The 20,530-nt window shown below is 41.2% G+C and overlaps 3 protein-coding genes and 1 long non-coding RNA gene across 6 annotated transcripts; 2 read left to right on the top strand and 2 right to left on the bottom strand.

The window, feature by feature from the left end:
- The first annotated feature begins 1,001 nt into the window (after positions 1-1,001).
- On the top strand, positions 1,002-3,278 carry LOC128299345 (heat shock protein 70 A1-like). Of its 2 annotated transcripts, XM_053035278.1 has the most exons (2): positions 1,141-3,001; positions 3,032-3,278. In XM_053035278.1, exons 1-2 carry the CDS (start codon positions 1,162-1,164, stop codon positions 3,079-3,081), a joined length of 1,890 nt encoding a protein of 629 aa, XP_052891238.1. In that variant the 5' UTR covers positions 1,141-1,161; the 3' UTR covers positions 3,082-3,278. The 2 variants fall into 2 exon arrangements, with proteins under 2 accessions (XP_052891237.1, XP_052891238.1); XM_053035277.1 differs by having other exon boundaries at positions 1,002-3,278.
- Positions 3,279-3,839: 561 nt separating this feature from the next.
- On the bottom strand, positions 3,840-6,774 carry LOC128310735 (zinc finger and BTB domain-containing protein 24-like). 2 transcript variants are annotated; one of them, XM_053047450.1, is made up of 4 exons: positions 6,650-6,774; positions 6,220-6,556; positions 4,941-5,889; positions 3,840-4,727 (listed from the first exon to the last, which is right to left on the bottom strand). In XM_053047450.1, exons 1-4 carry the CDS (start codon positions 6,740-6,742, stop codon positions 4,313-4,315), a joined length of 1,794 nt encoding a protein of 597 aa, XP_052903410.1. In that variant the 5' UTR covers positions 6,743-6,774; the 3' UTR covers positions 3,840-4,312. The 2 variants fall into 2 exon arrangements, with proteins under 2 accessions (XP_052903410.1, XP_052903409.1); XM_053047449.1 differs by having other exon boundaries at positions 3,902-4,727; positions 4,941-6,556.
- A 1,150-nt stretch (positions 6,775-7,924) lies between these two features.
- On the bottom strand, positions 7,925-9,875 carry LOC128298043 (uncharacterized). Its single transcript, XR_008287255.1, has 3 exons — positions 9,755-9,875; positions 8,823-9,658; positions 7,925-8,450 (listed from the first exon to the last, which is right to left on the bottom strand). It is a non-coding gene; the product is annotated as an uncharacterized LOC128298043 (long non-coding RNA).
- A 1,009-nt stretch (positions 9,876-10,884) lies between these two features.
- Positions 10,885-12,190, top strand: LOC128297144 (cyclin-dependent kinase 2). The gene is made up of 2 exons (XM_053032719.1): positions 10,885-11,108; positions 11,177-12,190. The coding sequence occupies exons 1-2, from the start codon at positions 10,948-10,950 to the stop codon at positions 11,943-11,945; spliced, it is 930 nt and encodes a 309-aa protein (XP_052888679.1). The 5' UTR covers positions 10,885-10,947; the 3' UTR covers positions 11,946-12,190.
- The last annotated feature ends 8,340 nt before the right edge of the window (positions 12,191-20,530 follow it).

The following is a 20,530-nucleotide window of genomic DNA, read 5'->3' as shown; positions in this document are numbered from 1 at the left end:
CCAACCCGAGGATTTCTCTCGTACCTTGCGCATTATAAAGCACAACATAATGAAACACGAAGTAATACTGACACTGGTGTAATTGAAAACAAGCTGTGCCCTTTAGTCGAGATAAATACAGCTTTTTAAAATAAATAAATTTCCTGTGCTTTGTATATTGTATCCATGAGATTCGATGGGCGTATCAATGGTATTGCGGTAAAGTGTTGAATAAAACACACTAATGCTGTTATGATGGACGAAAACAGAACTTCTTGAAAGGTCTATCCTTCGTTAGTTTCGAACTTCCAAATATTCGACCTCAAATATGAATGGTAAATTTTACCGACAATGTTCAAGTGGCATATTCCTAATCCTGGCCGTTCTAGTGTTAACCCTTCGTTTGCTCGTGCTAGTATTTTGCAGGCAACGAAACGTTCAGCGTGTTAGGGTTGGACGCTGTTGTGGATAGAGATAGTACAAATGAACAGCTCATAAAAGGTATTAATACTGTTTGCCTTATTATCCATCCTCCGAAGGCCGAACCGTTTTGACGATTACTGTGTATTTTAAGCTACAGTCTTCCAACACTCCTTAAGCATTCGAATCTAAATTTCTTTTTTTAGAATCTAAAAAGTACGGATGCTGTAGTATGAACGTATGAACGTATTTCATAAACGCTTTGCATATGTTTCCACTTCCATCCTCCAAATCATTGGCACGCCTTTCCAAGCTACGTAATAGAGAAAAAGAATTGGTGTATTGGTTCGTCACACCAAAGGGGACCACTACTTGCACGTACACGCCGATGGTGGATGGTCATCAGCTCGGTACAGCCAAGACACAACGTCAACTCACCACATCCATGACACACCAGTGGTATCGAGCACTATCGCGTACGTTCGAGCAACCGTTCGAGTAGCTTCTGGTGGGTTCGAGAAGCTCACCGATGATTCTAGAAATTGAAATGTTTCATATATATAGCCGCGTTTCGGGCAGCGAGCGTCATTCAAAGAACAACAAACGGAGAGTGAAAAGCAAACGCGCGCCAACTACAGCGTGAGAATCAAGCGTGCAACAATCGAATTGTGAATTACACGAAAAAGCTACACTGACGCGAACTTGTTTTATCGAGTTGAAGTGAACTTGAAAATATAAACACCGTACAAACTTATCGTGAAAATGCCGTCTGCAATTGGAATCGATTTGGGCACGACGTACTCGTGCGTAGGAGTGTTTCAGCATGGAAAGGTGGAAATCATTGCCAACGACCAGGGCAACCGAACCACTCCAAGCTATGTTGCTTTCTCGGACACGGAGCGGCTTATTGGTGACGCAGCCAAGAATCAGGCGGCCATGAACCCTACAAACACAGTGTTCGATGCTAAACGATTGATCGGACGCCGGTATGACGACCCGAAGATTCAGGCCGATCTTAAACACTGGCCATTCACGGTGGTGAACGACTGCGGAAAGCCAAAGATCCAGGCGGAATTCAAAGGATCACGCAAGACGTTTGCGCCAGAGGAGATCAGCTCGATGGTGTTGACGAAAATGAAGGAAACGGCTGAAGCATACCTGGGCCATTCGGTGAAGAACGCGGTCATCACAGTGCCAGCCTACTTCAACGACAGTCAGCGACAGGCTACGAAGGACGCCGGTGCCATCGCGGGTCTGAATGTGATGCGCATCATCAACGAACCGACGGCGGCCGCACTGGCTTATGGTTTGGACAAGAATCTGAAAGGTGAACGCAACGTGTTGATATTCGATCTGGGCGGCGGAACGTTCGACGTATCCATTCTGACCATCGACGAGGGCTCGCTGTTCGAAGTACGAGCCACTGCCGGCGATACACATCTGGGAGGGGAAGATTTCGACAATCGAATGGTGACCCATTTCGTGGAGGAGTTCAAGCGCAAGTTCAAAAAGGACCTATCGACGAACGCCCGGGCACTGCGGCGCCTGAGGACGGCTTGCGAGAGAGCGAAACGTACGCTTTCCTCCAGCACGGAGGCGACGATCGAGATCGACGCTTTGATGGATGGCATCGACTACTACACGAAAATCAGCCGTGCCCGCTTCGAGGAGCTTTGCTCGGATCTGTTCCGCTCCACGCTGCACCCGGTGGAAAAAGCCCTCACGGACGCAAAAATGGACAAAGGCGCTATTCACGACATCGTCCTAGTGGGCGGTTCTACTCGCATTCCGAAGGTACAATCGCTGTTGCAGAACTTCTTCAGTGGCAAATCCTTGAACTTGTCGATCAATCCCGACGAAGCGGTGGCCTACGGTGCGGCGGTCCAAGCGGCTATTCTTAGTGGCGATAAGGACGAAAAGATCCAGGACGTGTTGTTGGTCGATGTGGCTCCGCTATCTCTGGGAATCGAAACCGCCGGAGGTGTGATGACTAAGCTGATCGAGCGCAACTCACGTATCCCGTGTAAACAGACACAGTCCTTCTCGACCTACGCGGACAACCAGCCGGGCGTGTCGATCCAGGTGTTCGAAGGCGAGAGGGCGATGACAAAGGACAACAATCTGCTGGGCCAGTTCGACCTTTCGGGCATTCCGCCGGCACCGCGCGGTGTGCCAAAGATCGAGGTCACGTTCGATCTAGACGCGAACGGCATTCTGAACGTATCGGCGAAGGAAATGAGCACTGGCAAGGAGAAAAACATCACGATCAAGAACGACAAGGGTCGCTTGTCGCAAGCTGACATCGACCGTATGCTGGCCGAGGCGGAGAAGTTCCGCGAGGAGGATGAAAAGCAGCGAGAGTGCGTTGCAGCGCGCAACCAACTCGAGGCGTACTGTTTCAGCCTGAAGCAATCGCTAGAGGCAGCCGGTTCGAAGCTAAGCGAAAGCGATCGCAAAACAGTAGAGGACCGGTGCAACGAGGCCCTGCGCTGGATCGACGGTAACAGTATGGCAGAGAAGGAGGAGTACGATCACAAAATGCAGGAGCTATCGCGAGCCTGCAGTCCGATCATGACGAAGCTGCATCAGCAGTCAGGAGCCGGTCCATCTCCGACCAGTTGTGGACAGCAAGCTGGCGGTTTCGGTGGACGAACGAGACCGACAGTAGAGGAAGTTGATTAAGAGGCAGACAAAGCGGCCAGCTTCAGGAGTAATACTGGCAAGGCGTACAAGAAGACTGTGCTATTAGCTGTACATAAATATGAATAAGTCTTTATATAAGAAATTGATGTATAACTGTAAATGGCAAGAAATGTTCCTCGTTTAATAAAGAATTTTGTGTATAGTAGAAAATATACCATAAGTACTGTAATAAAATAATCTCGTAAAATTAAAACAAATGCTTTGGAGTTAATTAATCACATGTATATATTTGCTCCTAGTACTCAAATCGAAAAAAAATTAAACCATGTTCTGATCCTGGTCTGAGGCCTTGTAATCCGAAACCAGGTCGTTGTCTTCCCTTAACCATCAATTTTTTCCAATTGTCTTATGGCGTCTTATGTATCATGATGTATGATTTGTAGACGATTAAACTTATTATAAAATCAATCCATTTATTTTGAATTTGTGTTGAAGGCGGAATATTATTAATACTAAAACACGAAAAATATAAATGAAGAAAAAATAATCCAGCGATAAGATCATTTTTAAAGAAAACGGAAAATGTAATTTATTCCGATTGAATTTAATCGATATTGAAATGATTTGATTTTGATCATGTTATTTAATATTAACGTACAATTGTTTAAGAAATGTGTTATAAACACAAGCAAAATAAATGTATATATAAACAGGAACGTAGGAATTGTAGGAACGTAGGACTGAGAGAAAGCGAAGACGGTATAGAATGATTGGAATGTAAATAAAGTTGAAGAATTAAATAAAATGGTTTACGCTGAGAGAAGCAGATAACAAAAATCGTAAAGTGGGGAAACTAAAATGTTATCAATTTTTGCATGCAAATTAATTCGTGCGCAGATAAAATCTTGGATAATAATGAAAACTTTAATACAAACCAAAAAAAAGTTTTTAATAGTTATTGGTGGCTTGGCCTTGCTCTTACGATATATTGATGCAATGGAAATACGTAGTTAATCCTTAAACCGAATAACATTAGGTGCGCAAATAAATAACGGCCGTTTTTTCATAAGTTTACTTTTACTCGTTTATTCTAACTTCTAACAAGAGGCCGTATCGACTGGTTTTTCCACGTAGCCAGATAGCATTGATTTTTGCTATAATCTATTCGTTGGCGCGGTCCGATGGTGTACTCCTCTGGCTAGGACTGACTATCCCACTACGTGGTTAATGCGGATCGATACGACCTTGCAGTTTTAACGAAGACAAAAATCTATTGCGTCTTGAGAAGCTCCAATTGTTTTGATTGATAAGCTATTGTCACACCTTCTCCGCCTTCATCCAATTCTTCTTTTTCTTCTGATTCCTCCAGACGCTGGATGTTATAGCGCACGATGTTCCGCTCGGTGTTCACCACCTCCACTTCCTCCGGGTCCGGTTCCGGATACTGTATCACCCACTCTTTTTGCAGCGTATTATCGATACCATGGTCCTTGACTACATGTTCCTTTGCCATATGACGGTAGCGGAAACTCTTATTGCAAACAGAACACACGAACGGGAAGGATTTTGTGTGCGTTCTCATGTGAACCTTCAGCTGAAAGTTGCTGTAAAAACGCATTTCGCACACATGGCATGGGTAGTTTCGCTCCCCTGTGTGATAGAAGCGATGCTGCTTCAGCCGAGACCTGTTGTAAAAGAAAAGGGAACAAATATAGTAATTGTACGTTAACAGACAAGACTGATAATTATAGAAATTACCAGACTAAAATATTTTTTTAATCAATTGTTCTTTTTCTAAATTAGTAATAATTTTAAAGCAAATCGGCAAACCAACAAAATGATTAAATATCTAAGGGAATATCGTTACGTTTTCATCAATTCGGGGATTCAATGCTTACCTTGTGGTGAACAATTTTCCGCAAATGTCACAATTAAATCTCGGCTCTACGTGGGTTTCTCTTATGTGTCCCAAAAGGTCGCGACGTGCCTTGTATTCTTTGCCACATGTACCACAAGTGAACGTTTCCGATCCATGACGACAGCGAACGTGTAAGCGGCATGCATGTTTGCAGTGAAATCGCGAGGAACATCCTTCAATCGGACAACTGTACGGGCGGCGTCCCGAGTGACGATTAATATGTCCCTCCAAGCGGTTGCGTTCGACCTTCTTGCCACAGATGTAGCACTCGGTCAGGAGCGATTTGTAGAGCTCTCTGCCAGAGATTTTATTCCGTCGTCTTCGTCGTGTTTCCTGAGCAGGTCGTGTAGTATTTTGATCAACAACGTTGTCAACGGCTTCCAAGCTCTCTGTCGTTTCGACGTTTGCTATGTTGTTCGTAGCAAGTGCCTGATAATTGACATCCTTATCAACCGAATCCAAAATATCTTCATCTTCGTACTCGCTTTGATGCGAATCGTCGTCAGGTATCAAATCATAAGCTTGCTGTGCATCGGCATTCTGTTGTTCTTGCATATTCGTTAAATCTTCCAAGCTTTCCGCTTCTCCTTGTGATTGTACGTCGGTTTCAAGTACTTCCATTTCCATGTTTTCAATAGCGGCATACGTAGTACCTTTATCTTCTGACAACGACACCTCCACTTGTTCCACCGTTTCAAGTCCTTCCATACCTGTGGGTTCATTTGACAGCTCACTTTTAACGTCCGCAGATGTACCGGTATGCCATAAAGTTGATGGATCAGCAACTTCCAAAGATGGACGACGATCTGCTACTGGAGAAGGTGATGTTCGTTGACGGGGAACAGTTGGTTCCTCAGATGGTCGATTGTTAGGAGGTGGACGGGGAGAATGCATTACACGCCGAGCAGTAATAATATGGGAAGCTACTGCTGTAGAAGACGATGCACATTGACGGGGAAAAGTTGGTTCCGCAGATGGTCGATTGTTAGGAGGAGCACGGGGAGAATGTGTTGCACGTCGCGAAGTAATAATATGGGGAGCTGCTACTGAAGAAGACGATGCGCGTTTGCGGGGAACAGTTGGTTCCTCAGATGGTCGATTGTTAGGAGGTGCATGGGGAGAATGCATTACACGCCGAGCAGTAATAATATGGGAAGCTGCTACTGAAGCAGACGATGCAGGTTGGCGGGAAACAGTTGGTTCCGCAGATGATCGATTGTGCACAGGAGGTGCACGATGGTTAGGAGAATGCGTTACACGACGTATAGTAAATAATTGGGGACCAGTTGGCTGAGCTGGGCGACCTAACCCGACGTATTCACTATCGGAACTCGATGTATCAGTGTTACTTCCACGTCGTCTTCCAATATCACGCCCAGGCTGGGTACGTGGATGAATGTATCGTGGCGTTTCATTTCGGGATAGAATAACTTGTACCAACGGTTGCATGTCTACACGAAGAAAGCGGCTTGAACGGCTGATGAACAGTTTAGCTTGCACTGCTAAATAGAAGTCCCGATATTCTTTGAACATGTTTACTCTTTTTGTACATCGTCGGCATATGTTTCTTGGCAAGGTGCTATCTTCGAGATTGATCTGAAGCGATGAGGTGGGTAAAAGACAAAAACTTTACCGGATGGTCTTTGCTTGATGTATATAGATCAGATTTATCGCAATCGTGAAACTTACATGTATTCCAAAACAAACCTCAATTTTGCGCACTATAGTCACATTCATGGGTTTAACCCCCCTAAGTTTCATGCACAAGCGACAACTATCCATTGTTGCAAAACAATCTATTCGAATCTGTTTATCTCACATATTATCCCGTCCTACGTTGCACGGCGTACAACAAAAGGACGCGTTCGGTAGAATTTCGTCGCCTGAGCTATTTTTGACGTCTCTGTTAAGCTCGAGATATTCTTCGAGCAGTTTGTTATGATCGATCTCAAACGGTGCAAGAAGTACAGGCAGTCTCCGATATACGCTATTATAGCGGACCGCTATAACCGGGAAAAATCCTTGTAATTCGAATTTCCGCGTAAGTCGAATCCTGGTGTAAATTCGTTTATACTTCAAAGTCACAGAGTCGACTTCCTTCTTTACACTTCATTTAATCAACGAATCAGGCGATTTAGGAAGAGTGCATAAAACAAGTTAGAAAGAAATGTTTTATATGACAAAAAAAGTATTTTCGACCAATTTTTCACCATTTTGCTTAAATGTTGTGCTATAAACTAGCTCAGCTGTCAAATTTCCAAAAAACACGTATAAGAAGAACCGCGTATCTCGGGGACTGCCTGTATTCCGGGACTGCCTATACTGAACAGTATATACTCGAGCTCGAGCGAACTGAAACGCTCGTTATCTGATTTGCTGTTAGCAAGTTCGCTTGTTTCAACGGTGTATCTTTTTTTTAATTAGCGGAGTCTTATTTTTAGGCTATTCGAACTGAAATTCAATCCTACTTGTGTTGCCCCTTCCTGGATGCTAGGTATAATGCACTTTACCACTTGCACTTCGAACGACGATTGGACGGAAACTCCCCATCGTATTGTAGAACGATAGCTAATTTTTGTATGGACACGCACCGTTTTTGTATCGTTTTTTGTACCATTTGTCACTTCGTATGTGTTGATATGTGTCCTCTTTTCCACGAAATACACCTTCCGTGAATTCTTGTCCCTTCGTTCTAGCTTTAACGATTGTGTTGTTTGGGCTCCACTACAAACAAGGACTTCAATGTTCTATCTTGACCTGACAAACTTCCCAACTATCAGCTTGTTAGTACACCGTAATCTTCCCAGGTGCCGCGTTTCGTGTCCTAGCTAATCAGGGCGCTCTGGTCGTCACGTATTCAAATCGTTCAAAATAGGAACTTTCTACCGACAATAAATGAATAGTTCTCACAAAAAACATTTAAAGCACTAAAATGAGTATGTAGAAAGACACTATGAGATTTTATTTACCGAAATAACATTACTTGCACTCACAATGACGATAATAAGCTGCCGAAAACTGGAGCAGTTGAACCACCCAAGAAGTGGAACGATCGAAAAGGAAAATCTTTCGGTTATAACTACTGTCCAATAAATTCCCTTATGTAGTTTATTCTACTGTACCTACTGTCCTTGCTACGGGGGATTGATCCGATCCGTTCGTGTGAAGACCGGCGCCGCTACCACCATGCTACCGGATCGCCCATGAAATTGTTGTATATATTGTTGCCACAATATCTTCCGTCTTGGCGCGGTCAGATGCTGTAACCCCCTAGCTAGGACTGACTATCTCGCTACGTGGATAAAATAAATCGATACGGCGTGGCCGTTCTAACAAAAAAAAAAAAACAAAATCTATTCCGTCCAGTTGTTTTGATTGATAAGCTATTGTCACACTTTCTCCGCCTTCATCCAATTCTTCTTTCTCTTCTGAATCCTCGAGACACTGGATGTTATAGCGCACGATATTCCGCTCTTTAGGAATTGCCAAACTGAAATAAATAATTTACAACAATTTTGAACAAATCGGCAAAACTACAAAATGAAAAAATATCAAATGGAATATCGATACATCGAATACGATCATCAATAGTACAGGCAGTCTCCGATATACGCTATTATAGCGAACCGCTATAACTCCGGAAAAATCCGCGTAACTCGCATTTCAGCGTAAGTTGAATCCCGCTGCAACTTCATTTATATTTCAAAGACAAAGAGTCTACTTCCTTAACTTATTCACCGAATCAGCCAATTTTGAGAAAGATTACATTATCATGAATTAGAAAGAAATGATTCATATGACATAACCGAGGAACCGCATATCTCGGGGACTGCCTGTACATTATTCCGCGTTCTATGCTTACCTTATGATAAACTATTTTCCGCATATGTCGCAATTAAATCTCGGCTCTACGTGAGATTCTCGTATGTGTCTCCAAAGGTCGCAACGTGCCTTATTCTCTTTGCCACACGTACCACCAGTGAAAGGTTCCGATCAATGACGAAGGCGAACGTGTAAACGGCATGCATGTTTGCAGTGGAATCGCGCGGGACATCCTTCAATCGGACAACTGTACGGGCGACGTCCCAAGTGACCATTAATATGCCCATCCAAGCGAATGCGTTCGACGTTCTTGCGACAGATGTAGCACTCAGCAGAACTGGTGGGATATTGATCAACGGCGTTGTCAACGACTTCTATGTTACCTGCTACTGGAGAAGGCGATGCACCTTGGCTGGGAACAGTTGGTTCCACAGATGGTTGATTGTTAGGAGGTGCAGGGGGAGAATGCGTTACACGTCGAAAAGTAATAATACGGGGATCTGCTACGAATGATGCACGTCGGCGGGGAAGTGCTACACGACGAATAGTAAATACTTGGGGAACAGTTAGCTGAGCTGTGCGACCTAACCCGACGTTTTCGCTATCGGAACTCGATGTATCAGCGCTGCTTCCACGTCGTCTTCCGGTTTCACGCACGTTTTGGATACGTGGACGAATGTATCGTGGCATTTCACGCCGGGATACAATAACATGTGCCAACGGTTCCATCTCTACACGAAGAAAACGGCTTGGACGCCTGATGAACATTTTAGCTTGCACTGCTAAATAGAAGTCCTGATAGTCTTTGAACATGTTTACTTTTTTTGTACACCGTCGGCATATGTTTCTTGGCAAGGTGCTATCTTTGAGATTGATCTGAAGCGATGAAGTGTAATAAAGACAACAAACTCTTTACCGGATGGTATTTGCTTGATGTATATAGATCAGATTTATCGCAATCGTGAAACTTACATGTTTTCCAAAACAAACCTCAATTTTGCGCACTATTGCCGCATTCATAGGTTTAACCCCCCTAGGTTTCATGCACAAGCGACAACTATCCATTGTTGCAAAACAATCTATTCGAATCTGTTTATCTCACCAATTATCACGTCCTACGTTTTACAGCGTACAACGAAAAAGGACGCTTTCGGTACAATTTCGTCGCCTGAGCTATTTTTGACGTCTCTGTTTAGCTCGAGATATTCTTCGAGCAGTTTGTTATGATCGATCTCAGGCGGTGCAACAAGTACAGTCAATTCCCGAGATACGCGCATATTGCGGTCCAGAGATATCAACGTATCTCGAGTTTCCTCTAAAACATCCTTTACATGTCGTATTACGGGATCGACTACTTATTTCTAAGTTACGAAGCACATTCAAAGTTGATATATATATACGTTTATGTAAAAAAATACAATCAAATGCTATGAAAATTAATGCTTAAAATAATAACTTGTAACAAATTTTCGTGATTTGTTAAACTTACTCTTTTCACGTTTCGAAGAGCATTAAAAATTGACATTTCCATGTTTCTTTCGAATTTACATCAGTTACCGTTCGCGGTTTTAGCTCGAGCGTTCTAAAACGCTTTTTCCCTTATTTGCTGTTTGCAATTCGCGCGTTTAAATGGTGCATCTTTTTTTTATATGAAGTGTCTTATTCAAATTGTTGAAAATAGGAACACAGTATGTTCCTGACATAGTATGTTTCTACCTCAAATAAATGAATAGTTCTCAAAAAATGCATTTAAAGCACTAAAATGAGAATGCAGAAAGATACTACGATATTTTATTTACCGTTGCAATGGGTATGAAATTTGTCTTTAGCCAAATTTAAGGGTTCAAAAATCAATCGTTTTTTTATTCTGCCCATGCAGTGCGTGTCCAAATCCACACTTTTTTAGAAAATGTTGCACTCGACATACGAACGTTAACTGCTTGAAGCTGCCCGAATCGAATAAGATCTGTCAAACATCTGTCTCGAATCTGATGATGCTTTCGCATTGTGCATGACTGTCACTTTTGGCGCCCAAACAGGGTACCAAACAAGAAACGTTTAAAAATCAAATGATTTGTTTTGTAGTCTTTTGCGGTTTTCCGCTGTTACATGCGCGTATTGATTGGTAAATTTTCGAATAAATTGGTTATCTTTTCCATAGTGTAATGCTACTAAAATACACTTCGGAGGAAGTACAAAGGATGCAACGCGTAGGAGTGTATGATCGGGTGGACAAAATTGGTGAAGGTACATACGGTGTCGTATACAAAGCGAAAGATATTCGAAACCAGAAGAATGTCGCACTGAAACGCATACGACTTGAAAGGTAGGCAACTTAATGTAGTTTGATAAAGCGGCACAATAGCACAACCAATGTGGGTTTTATCATTGCAGCGAAACTGAAGGTATACCGTCAACGGCCATGCGCGAAATCTCACTGCTGCGCGATCTGAAGCATCACTCAATAGTGGAATTGATCGATGTAATTATCTCAGAAAACAGCATTTACATGGTGTTCGAGTATCTAGACATGGATTTAAAGAAAATGCTGGATCGCCACAAGAGCAGTTTTACCTCAATGCTTGTAAAAAGCTATATGCATCAAATGCTGGACGCTATCGCGTATTGTCATTTGAATCGAATCCTTCACCGCGATCTTAAGCCGCAAAATTTACTCATCGATCGGGAAGGTCATATAAAGCTGGCCGACTTTGGATTAGCGCGAGCAGTCAATCTTCCTATAAGAATATATACGCACGAGGTGGTCACCTTGTGGTATCGGGCACCGGAAATATTGCTTGGAACCAAGTTTTACTGTGTGGGCGTTGACACTTGGAGTTTGGGTTGTATTTTTGCTGAAATGATTCTGAAACGACCACTCTTTCCTGGGGACAGTGAGATTGATCAACTGTTCAAAATATTTCGGCAAATGGGAACACCGGATGAATCAAGATGGCCCGGCGTTTCACATCTATCGGATTACAAAGAATCATTTCCTTATTGGGAAGCGCAACCCCTGCCGAATGAAATGCAGCATGACCTCGACGCACATACGCTGTTTTGTGAACTGATGCATTATGATCCTACAAAACGGCTTGCTCCGAAAAGTGCCATGATGCACCCGTATTTTGATAATGTTTGTTTGGTACCGCCAGAACTATAAGCTTCTTGTAGCGATTATTGACTGTTTTAACATTGCTTGCTTGCAGAACATTGCAACACATGATCTCACAGTTTCGACTTCGTATTTGAAATCATTCTGGTGTATAGTGTCGCAGATGGGTTTGAATTACCATATTGGGACTGATCAAAAATGATACTTGACCCTTGACCACTGATGTACCATAACACCAGAGAGCAATGAATTTCAATTTTGGTAGATAATACGTTTGGATAGCAACTGTTATCATTACGAAATACATACAGTTTAGGTATGTTAGGTTCACTTTAATGTGTAAACCGGTTTTTCGCGTTTGCCTAATAAATGAACAATGTAGCTAAAATGAAAAAGAATTGGTTTTTTTTTGTTACGATTTTCGAATAATATCCCAAATCATGTAGGTGGATCTGTAAACAACTTGAACCTTATGCGGTATGGAGTTTTTTTTGTAGCTTTTTCATTTCGCTTCGAACGCGACGCTTTTTGATTTCGATGCACGAGATAACATGTCCAATGTTTAAGTAGACAATGCACGAGAAAACATGTCCCTTCGACAGAAATTTGTAGTTCCGAGGTCCCTGAAATGAAACGAAGCGAACAGCGTAGTTGAAAGGGGGGTACACAACTGCCTCGTTTGGAACAGGTTACACTTTGGGGAAGGTTGGTGGTTGTTCCTGTGCTTATTTGAAAATTGATGATATTGTTGGGGGGGGGGGGGGGGGAGGTTTTCTGCAAAGGCCCCTTTTGGCACACTGCGGGGCCTCCTTCTAGTAAACGGAGAAGGTTAAAATATCGCTTTTCGATCCCTTTTCTGCCGTAATCCATACACCTGTAGCGACAAGACTTGATTAGTTGGACACGAAACGCGCCACCTGGGGAGAATTGGGTGAACTAATAATATGATAGTTGGGAAGTGTCAGGTAAAGCCGAGGTCCTTGTTTATAGTGGGGACGAACAGGAGAATCACTAAGCCTAGAACAAAGGGATAGGAATAGACGGAACATGTATTTCGTGGCAAAGAGGACACACGTACGCCACATGAGAGGTAACAGATGGAATGTGAAACGATATAAAAACGGTAGCGTGTCCATACAAAAGCTAGTTATCGTTCTACCCACCGACGGGGAGTTTCCATCCAATCATCGTTCGAAATAGTGATGGGAAAAATCGCTCCCATGTGGTATTCGATCCGATCGATTCGGATCCGCCTTGGGATTGATCCTCCGAATCCGATCCGAATCCTACTAGATTTAGAAAAATATCCAATTATTTCTATGTCTTCCTCGCTTAAATTATGCTTTAGAAATAATATTTCCTTCAGTTTCTTGGGGAGCAGCCTATTTCTTCTGTCCGTATAAATTTGCCCTACCTTAGAGAAAATGCGTTCACATGGAACAGAATAAAAAAACAATAAAGCACAAAATATCCCCATTCGAAAACAATCCCTAGCACAATCCCAGATTCCAATCATGACAGATCCGGATCCGGGATCTGGACTCTTATTTTAGATTTCGATCCAGAGGATCCTGGATGTAGGATCAAATCCGGATTGATCCAATGAAGGCTCCAATCCCAGAATCCGATCCGATCCGATCCGCCCAACACTAGTTCGAAAGTCCAAGCGGTAGAAGTTGGTGTAAGACGTCTGCATTGTACCCAGCAACAATGAATAAAGCCCAGCAACAGTCAATAAAAGTAGGATCGAACTTCGGTTCGAGAATAACTCCTAAACACCTTTTACTACTCATCAGCTCTTTTCGGGGCCCTCAAACGGCGAGGCCCTAGGCGACCGCCTAATCTCCCCACCGTTAGATCCGTCACTGGGGTACACACCAGAGATGTGCACGCCGAGTAAGAGTGAGTGAGTGATTTGAAACCTTCGAGAGAGTGAAAGAGTATAAATCAGCACAAAGAGTTTTTATGACTCCTTTAACCACTCTCTTGCGCCTATACTCGCTCTTACTCTCTGTGCCGACTAGAAACTCGCACAGGAGTGAGTATAACTGTTTTATCACTCTTTGGATTGTAATCACTCTGCAAGAGTGAGTAAAAGAGTATTATCACTCTTTTCAGATTGTAAACACTGATGATGAGTGAGCAAACGTGTTTTGTCACTCTCTTTGGATTTTAAGGAATAGGTGTGAGTATAAGTGTTTTATCACTCCTTTTGGATTTAAATAATTCTGTAGGTGTGATTAATTATTCTTTATAAATTTTAAATATATTTTTTTTTTAAATATCAGCATATTTTGCATGTATTTTCCGCTAGCTTTGCTAATAAATCCATCAAGATTGTTTATTGCAAACCACAGTAAAAATATAATTTCATTCAAACTGTTTTTTTTACCAAGGACTGTTAAAATTAATGAAGTATGATTTTATTTTACAAGTTTGAATTCCTGGATAAATTCATAACGATTTGGAATACGTTACTATTATTTCCGGTTTTCGGTATCAAGGTGAATGAAAAAAATCTTGCTATCTCTCGGTGCCCATAAATGACCGATTGCATCTTATTGTTTTACAATATACCATTTTAACTTTTTACCTTTTTACTTTCTTTATAATAAACCATTTTAAATAAAAAATGTTAATAATCATATTTTTTCATAACAACATCATTTATTCATGGACAATAATTCGTATATAACATCCATCAATTAATTTTTAATTAATTAATTATTAATTGATTATTAATTAACTATTTTCAAATTTTTAATATACACACACCTACTAATATAATACATATAATCACACCTACAGAATTATTTGAATCCAAAAGGAGTGATAAAACACTTATACTCACTCTTATTCATCGATTTCATTCCAAAACGTATAATAAAACACTGTCCCTCTCGTTTAAACTCTTCCTATTTTACTCAATGTTTACAATCCAACAAGAGAAACAACACATTTTACTCACTCTTACTAATCCGAAATCCCCTGGCGGGCTTTAAAATCCAAAGAGAGTGACAAAACACGTTTGCTCACTCATCATCAGTGTTTACAATCTGAAAAGAGTGATAATACTCTTTTACTCACTCTTGCAGAGTGATTATAATCCAAAGAGTGATAAAACAGTTATACTCACTCCTGTGTGAGTTTCTAGTCGGCACAGAGAGTGAGAGTGAGTATTGGCACAAAAGAGTGGTAAAAACATTAATGCAGTGTAATACTTTTAATGAATCTCAAAAGAGTGAGTAAACGTTTCAAATCTTTAAACCCACTCTTTGACTCTGATTCAAATCCTTGAAAAGAGTGATTATTCTCATCTCTAGTACACACATCATAAAAATGCAGAAGGGAATAAAATGGAAAATAGCAGGACAGAGAGAAAAGAGAGTTATTTTTTTAAAGAAGAAGAGCTATAACTTGCGATTGAGCAAAGACTAGTGCGTAGCGAACTTAGAAAGAGGTTGAACTCAAAAGATAAGAAGTTAAAGTTTCGCATACTAAACAAAAAAAATGTTCGTTAGAGGCGAATCAAGAGCATCACATGGGAATCAACAATGGATAAGTCCCACCTCATACCCCAACACAGGTTTGAGAGAGACGAAATTATCTTAAAGATTTTTTAACTCTAATAACCATGTATGTAAAAAAACTAACCGATAAGTACCCAGTTATGCAAAGGCGGTTGAGCTTCTTTTGTTCTCGTAGTTGAGTTTTGAGTCTATTCGAATTCGAATAGACCACCGACAGGAAGACGAAATTGACCATCACGCACACACTCTCACTACGATGTTATATGAAGCACTTTTGCAGCGTGTGTATCTACGCCGGGTCGTAGCAAAAATATGATTCTATGCAAAAAAAGGGTGGTGGGGGAAGTAGCATCACTCTCTGGCTCTCTCGTGAGAGCCGTTATCAGAGAATGATACTCTTTTTCCCCATACTATTTGCGTGGCGATAGTGCTGTAATGAAAGAGAACATTGGATTAAATCCGTCGAGCAGCAGCAGTAGGTACATCCTTCAGGGTCGCGCGATTAGCTTGGTTCACGTGCGTTGCTTACGGTTTATAAACAAAGCGTAACGAGAAGGATTTTTGTCATTGAAAATATTGAAAAACATTCAAATGGTTTGGTGATTGGTTGTTTTTAAATAAAACATAAAATTTAAGGCATTTGAAGACATTTTTTGCATTGAAAAATAATGAAATTTTTGTTTGTATAAGTTTTAAACTTTGCAAATACGAGATGTATAATGTTATTCTTTACATTTTTGTAGAACATCATTTTTAGCTATATGCTACTTTTCTAGTGATTATTAATCAGTGAAGATTATTGAAAAAACATCACTAATATTTATAGAAAAACTGGATTTCCTTTTCTTAACCACTTTGTAGAACAATGTATGTATCTATTACTTAAACTTTTCCTGCTATTGTTAAATACCCCCGTTTGTTACAGTTCGCCACAAAGCAATACCTAGCAATGTATCAAATTATACCTAGTTTTGATTATTTAATTTGTGCGCTTGTCTTTCAAAATATCTTAGGAAAAATGTACCAATTGTTTGGTTAAAGTGATGCCAATACTTTACAACCGATGAGTTAATTTTTACATGACCGCTTTGGCCATAAAAAATATTTTTATTTACTAAAACTTAAAATTAAACTTAACTCTAGGTCTTAACCGTTTGAGTTTCTAGAACTTCATCCTCTCAATGCCTTACTAGAACTGTTTTGCCTTTGCTTCGTTTTGCGTGGATGACGGTTGATCTTGGGAATGGATGTTTATGTTGAATGCGCGTTGTCAGCTCTCTTGGTGTCAACGTGATTATGCTCTTTGTTCGATGTAACGCTGCACGGGAATTTGTTTACGCTGCGGCGCAATCTGTTTACGAAACGCGATTTGTTTATGAAGTACGATCATGGCTGTAGGAATATACGTTGCGCTATGTTTTATGCTGAGTATGCGTTACGCTGACTTTGTGTTGAATATGCGTTGTGCTGATTATTGTGCTAACTGATGGTTTATAAATTAATAAACATTTAAGTACGATTAAATTCAGAAATCCACACACGCCGGTCAGTTGGACGCTTTAAGGCAAATTGCAAGGAGGAAATGCCTTGTTGTAACAGTTGTAACATACTTAACACAAGCGGTGTTGATACTACGACAAAAGCCATCTGGAAAATAAATCAACCATAAAACAATAAAGATATTAAAAAAGATTCCACTTTACAGGTGTGAAAAGTACTAGTGTTTTATCAACAGTAACCAGCATAAAATGCATAAATAATCGAGCAGGATGATAGGCAAACCGGATCGATTATAGTAAAACATTGCAATTAATTTGCTAGTTTAGTGATTGTTTAAAATTATGGTCGCGCCATTTCGTTGTTTGGGGCAGAAGCAGTATAGCCCAAAAACATACCTCCTTATCTAAAAAAAGCGATACAATGCAGTGACCGCAAAAATCCGCAACAAAAACCCTAATTAACAGCATGTACGAACACAAACCACCTGGTCTTCCGCTCACCGACAACCACCGCTACCAGTCGTTGACGACCGTGAGTACAGAACAGTGGCATCGAGACGGTGTCCTATAATGTGGGACGAGAACCAGGTAGCACGGTGTGTTGCATGCTGTGTAAGAGGGGAAATCAGAGTTTGTCAGACAACTGCTGGGAAACTAGTTTTTACTCATCCTGTCGCTCACAATTAACCTTTGACTGGATATTGTCCTGCTCAGCGGTATGGTGATGGTGTACTGAAGTAGCAGAATGTGGCGACGTGGGCCATAACGTGACCGATTGTTCACCTCAGAAGCAGGTAAGCTAATTAAATAAACATTATTTCTAGCAATTATCTCCCCAAAAAACACTAGAAGTTAACAGGACTCGTTTTTGGAGCTTATTTACAACATTTTGGTAGTGGTTGTAGTGCGCATATTGATATTGACTAGAATATTGATTGTAATTTACCAAATACTAAAAATTTATTAAAATTCTAATAGGCAGGGGATTTAGTAATATTTTCGTCTACTGATCGTCTTTCGAATAAAACGGTACGCACTAAAAGCAGTTTGATAAATATCGTATTTGTTTTCTTCAGGAACGGCCAGGCCGTATTGCTTACAACTAAGGGTAACTTAATCTATTGTACAATTCACATTCGTTTGAAGACATTTCCTTCTCCAAACAGTGAAAGGTCACCTTATCCCGGGTGTACTCGGTCAAATATCGTATTTGTATTAATGTAATAATTATTTTTCCTATTATTCTATTTTATTATTTATTCTTTAATGTAAACTTAAATCATACTTACTGTACACTGGACATACGCTCTCTCAGGCAAGGCGGAATCTGTACAGGTAGCTCCTGGAGCATCCGTGGGCGGAATGAACTGTGTCACTGAGAAGCTCACCTCACCGTGCTTCCTTGCCAACCACGTTCCTTCCTCGGTCCTCAATGAAATGGTCCATCGCCCGGTCGGAAAGCTGCTCCAGACTCCTTTTTACGTCATCGCCTGTACAGCTCTTCTTGCCCAGTCAGATCCATGCTCCCTCGCACGTGTGTTGCAGAAGTTCTTCTTGTCTGCCTCAAGGGCAATATACAGAGGTGTGATGTCCGCAATTAAGCATTCCGGATCGTACGATATGGTGCGGTATGCATTTACAACACGCATGACCAGTCCACTTTGCACCATGTTAACCGCGTTTTGGTTCTGCTTCACCGACAGGATGTGAGCCCAACCTGGTCATGACAGACGAGGCAACGTTAGTGTGAAGGCGCATAATGCTGCTGCCTTTTTATCGGCACAACAACCTTAAAAGATCCAGGCCTTCTGGCTTTCTTTAATTTTATTTATCGATGATTGGATAGTCAGTCCTGTGTACAGAGGGTTCGTCCGGATGGGTTTTTTTAACCAGTCCGGTCTTAAGAAGACCGGCGCCGATACCAATACACCACCGGACCGACCCAAAATGCTGCTATTTGGCGCACCTATATTTGGCTTGAAAGTTGCCAGTGTCATAATACTGGTCTTCATAGCCGTGTCATAAACTACTGCAAAGATCTCTTTATATCTCTACCGAGATGTTTTAGATGCCTGGTGTCTACAACGTGATCGTAGTTTTCTGATCTTCTTTGTGGCTGCTGATGAGAATGAATTTCATTTTCGCGTGTTAATGTAGAACTTCACTGATATTATTCACACATCGTTGCTACTGACTGCATCAATGACCAGCATCTCAATCTCATCGATTGTTTCGCCGGTTAGGGCGATATCTTCGGCGAAATTAGTAAGTTCCGCTCCTGGAGGCAGTGAAAGACGCATAACCGGTGTATCTTATGTGGCTTGTCTTAACTTCATCCTCCGTATCTTATTGCAGCACGCGTCCGTCGTGATCCCGAGAAGCCTGCACACGTACGGGAGAACCTCCATGCGAAACTCAATAAAAAATGCAATTGCTTCCCAACTGGCACTGTGGCATGCGTTTCTCACGTCTATTGTTATCATAGCTCAGTAGCGACCTGCGCTTCTTTTTCGTCGACACGCAGCATACCCCTTTCTCCGGAACGAAGGATTTTGCGATGATCGATTCTTTCGGAAGTCAAACTGCTGCTCGGAAATGCCGAGTGGACTTTCCGTGTATGCTGTCAGTTGGTTCAGAATCGACACTTCCTGCACTTTTGCTAGGCGGTCACTGATTTCCAAGGGTCGTCGCTAATGGATCGTCCGGCTATTTACCTGGCAGCGGTGTTAGGACTAACTTTTGCTGCTTTCACGTTGCAGCAGAAACTGACTGAATAGTGCTTTAAGTGCTGCCTTTACTGTTTCATTTAGGTTACCATCTGAATGAGCTAGGATCTGTCGGAACATGAGGATTCGGTTCTAATGCTGTCAGAAATTGTGATGATTTCGGATATGAATAGAAATGAATGAACTAAAAAAAAGATCAATATGTCTATTTTGGATACTATATGTGTCACTTAGTCATTTTTATTGAAATTGTTAAAAATAGGATATGGATATTAGTTTACTTGATTGGTCTTGTTCTATGGTCTATAAACCGCTTGTGCTTCATTTGCACAAACAAAGGTATCCATTTCTAAGATCAGGGAGAGTTTGGCGTTTTACCCGATCGTACGTAATCAATTAATAATTAATCAATTAAAAATATTGATTTGGGTAGATATAAATTAGACAGTAGGCAATCTGTCTACACGATAAAAGTAATGCACAATTTGGAGGAATGAAACATTGTGCAACTAAAAATTATACAGTAGTTAGGTGTATCAGGATATGTCACAAAGTTCAAACCGATTCCACTCAAAACTCATCAGTATAATCATTATTCATAGTAGTAAGTTAGTTAGATTTCATTCTAATCTAATAACGTGTACATTTGGTTTGGAGTGTTGGTATTGATTTGTTGTAAAAAAAACATATGAACAGTTAACAGATAGTAATGAACTCCCTCATAATAATTGTTTCTTTACTAAAATTAGTCCTCGTTTTGGATCACCACAATTGTCATCGTAAGCCTTACTCCCATCCATCTGGTTGTATGTCTGGAAACTGGTCTACCTTTAGAGAGGCAATTTGGGGCAACGGGAATTCACCTGTGACGGTAAGCA

Source organism: Anopheles moucheti, chromosome 2 (genome assembly GCF_943734755.1).
Source record: "Anopheles moucheti chromosome 2, idAnoMoucSN_F20_07, whole genome shotgun sequence".
NCBI classification, from domain to species: domain Eukaryota; kingdom Metazoa; phylum Arthropoda; class Insecta; order Diptera; family Culicidae; genus Anopheles; species Anopheles moucheti.
Note: the sequence above shows the minus strand (reverse complement) of the source record. Positions and strands in the feature narration are given on the sequence as shown.

Bases quoted from the DNA above. Each gene is read 5' to 3' on its own strand.
- LOC128299345 (XM_053035277.1), top strand. From the start codon at position 1,162: ATGCCGTCTGCAATTGGAATCGATTTGGGCACGACGTACTCGTGCGTA.
- LOC128310735 (XM_053047449.1), bottom strand. From the start codon at position 6,742: ATGGATAGTTGTCGCTTGTGCATGAAACTTAGGGGGGTTAAACCCATG. The intron at 6,557-6,649 runs GTAAGTTTCACG...TCATCGCTTCAG, and splicing joins AGGTTTGTTTTGGAATACAT to ATCAATCTCGAAGATAGCAC. The intron at 4,728-4,940 runs GTAAGCATTGAA...CTTTTACAACAG, and splicing joins GGAAAATTGTTCACCACAAG to GTCTCGGCTGAAGCAGCATC.
- LOC128297144 (XM_053032719.1), top strand. From the start codon at position 10,948: ATGCTACTAAAATACACTTCGGAGGAAGTACAAAGGATGCAACGCGTA. The intron at 11,109-11,176 runs GTAGGCAACTTA...TTATCATTGCAG, and splicing joins AAACGCATACGACTTGAAAG to CGAAACTGAAGGTATACCGT.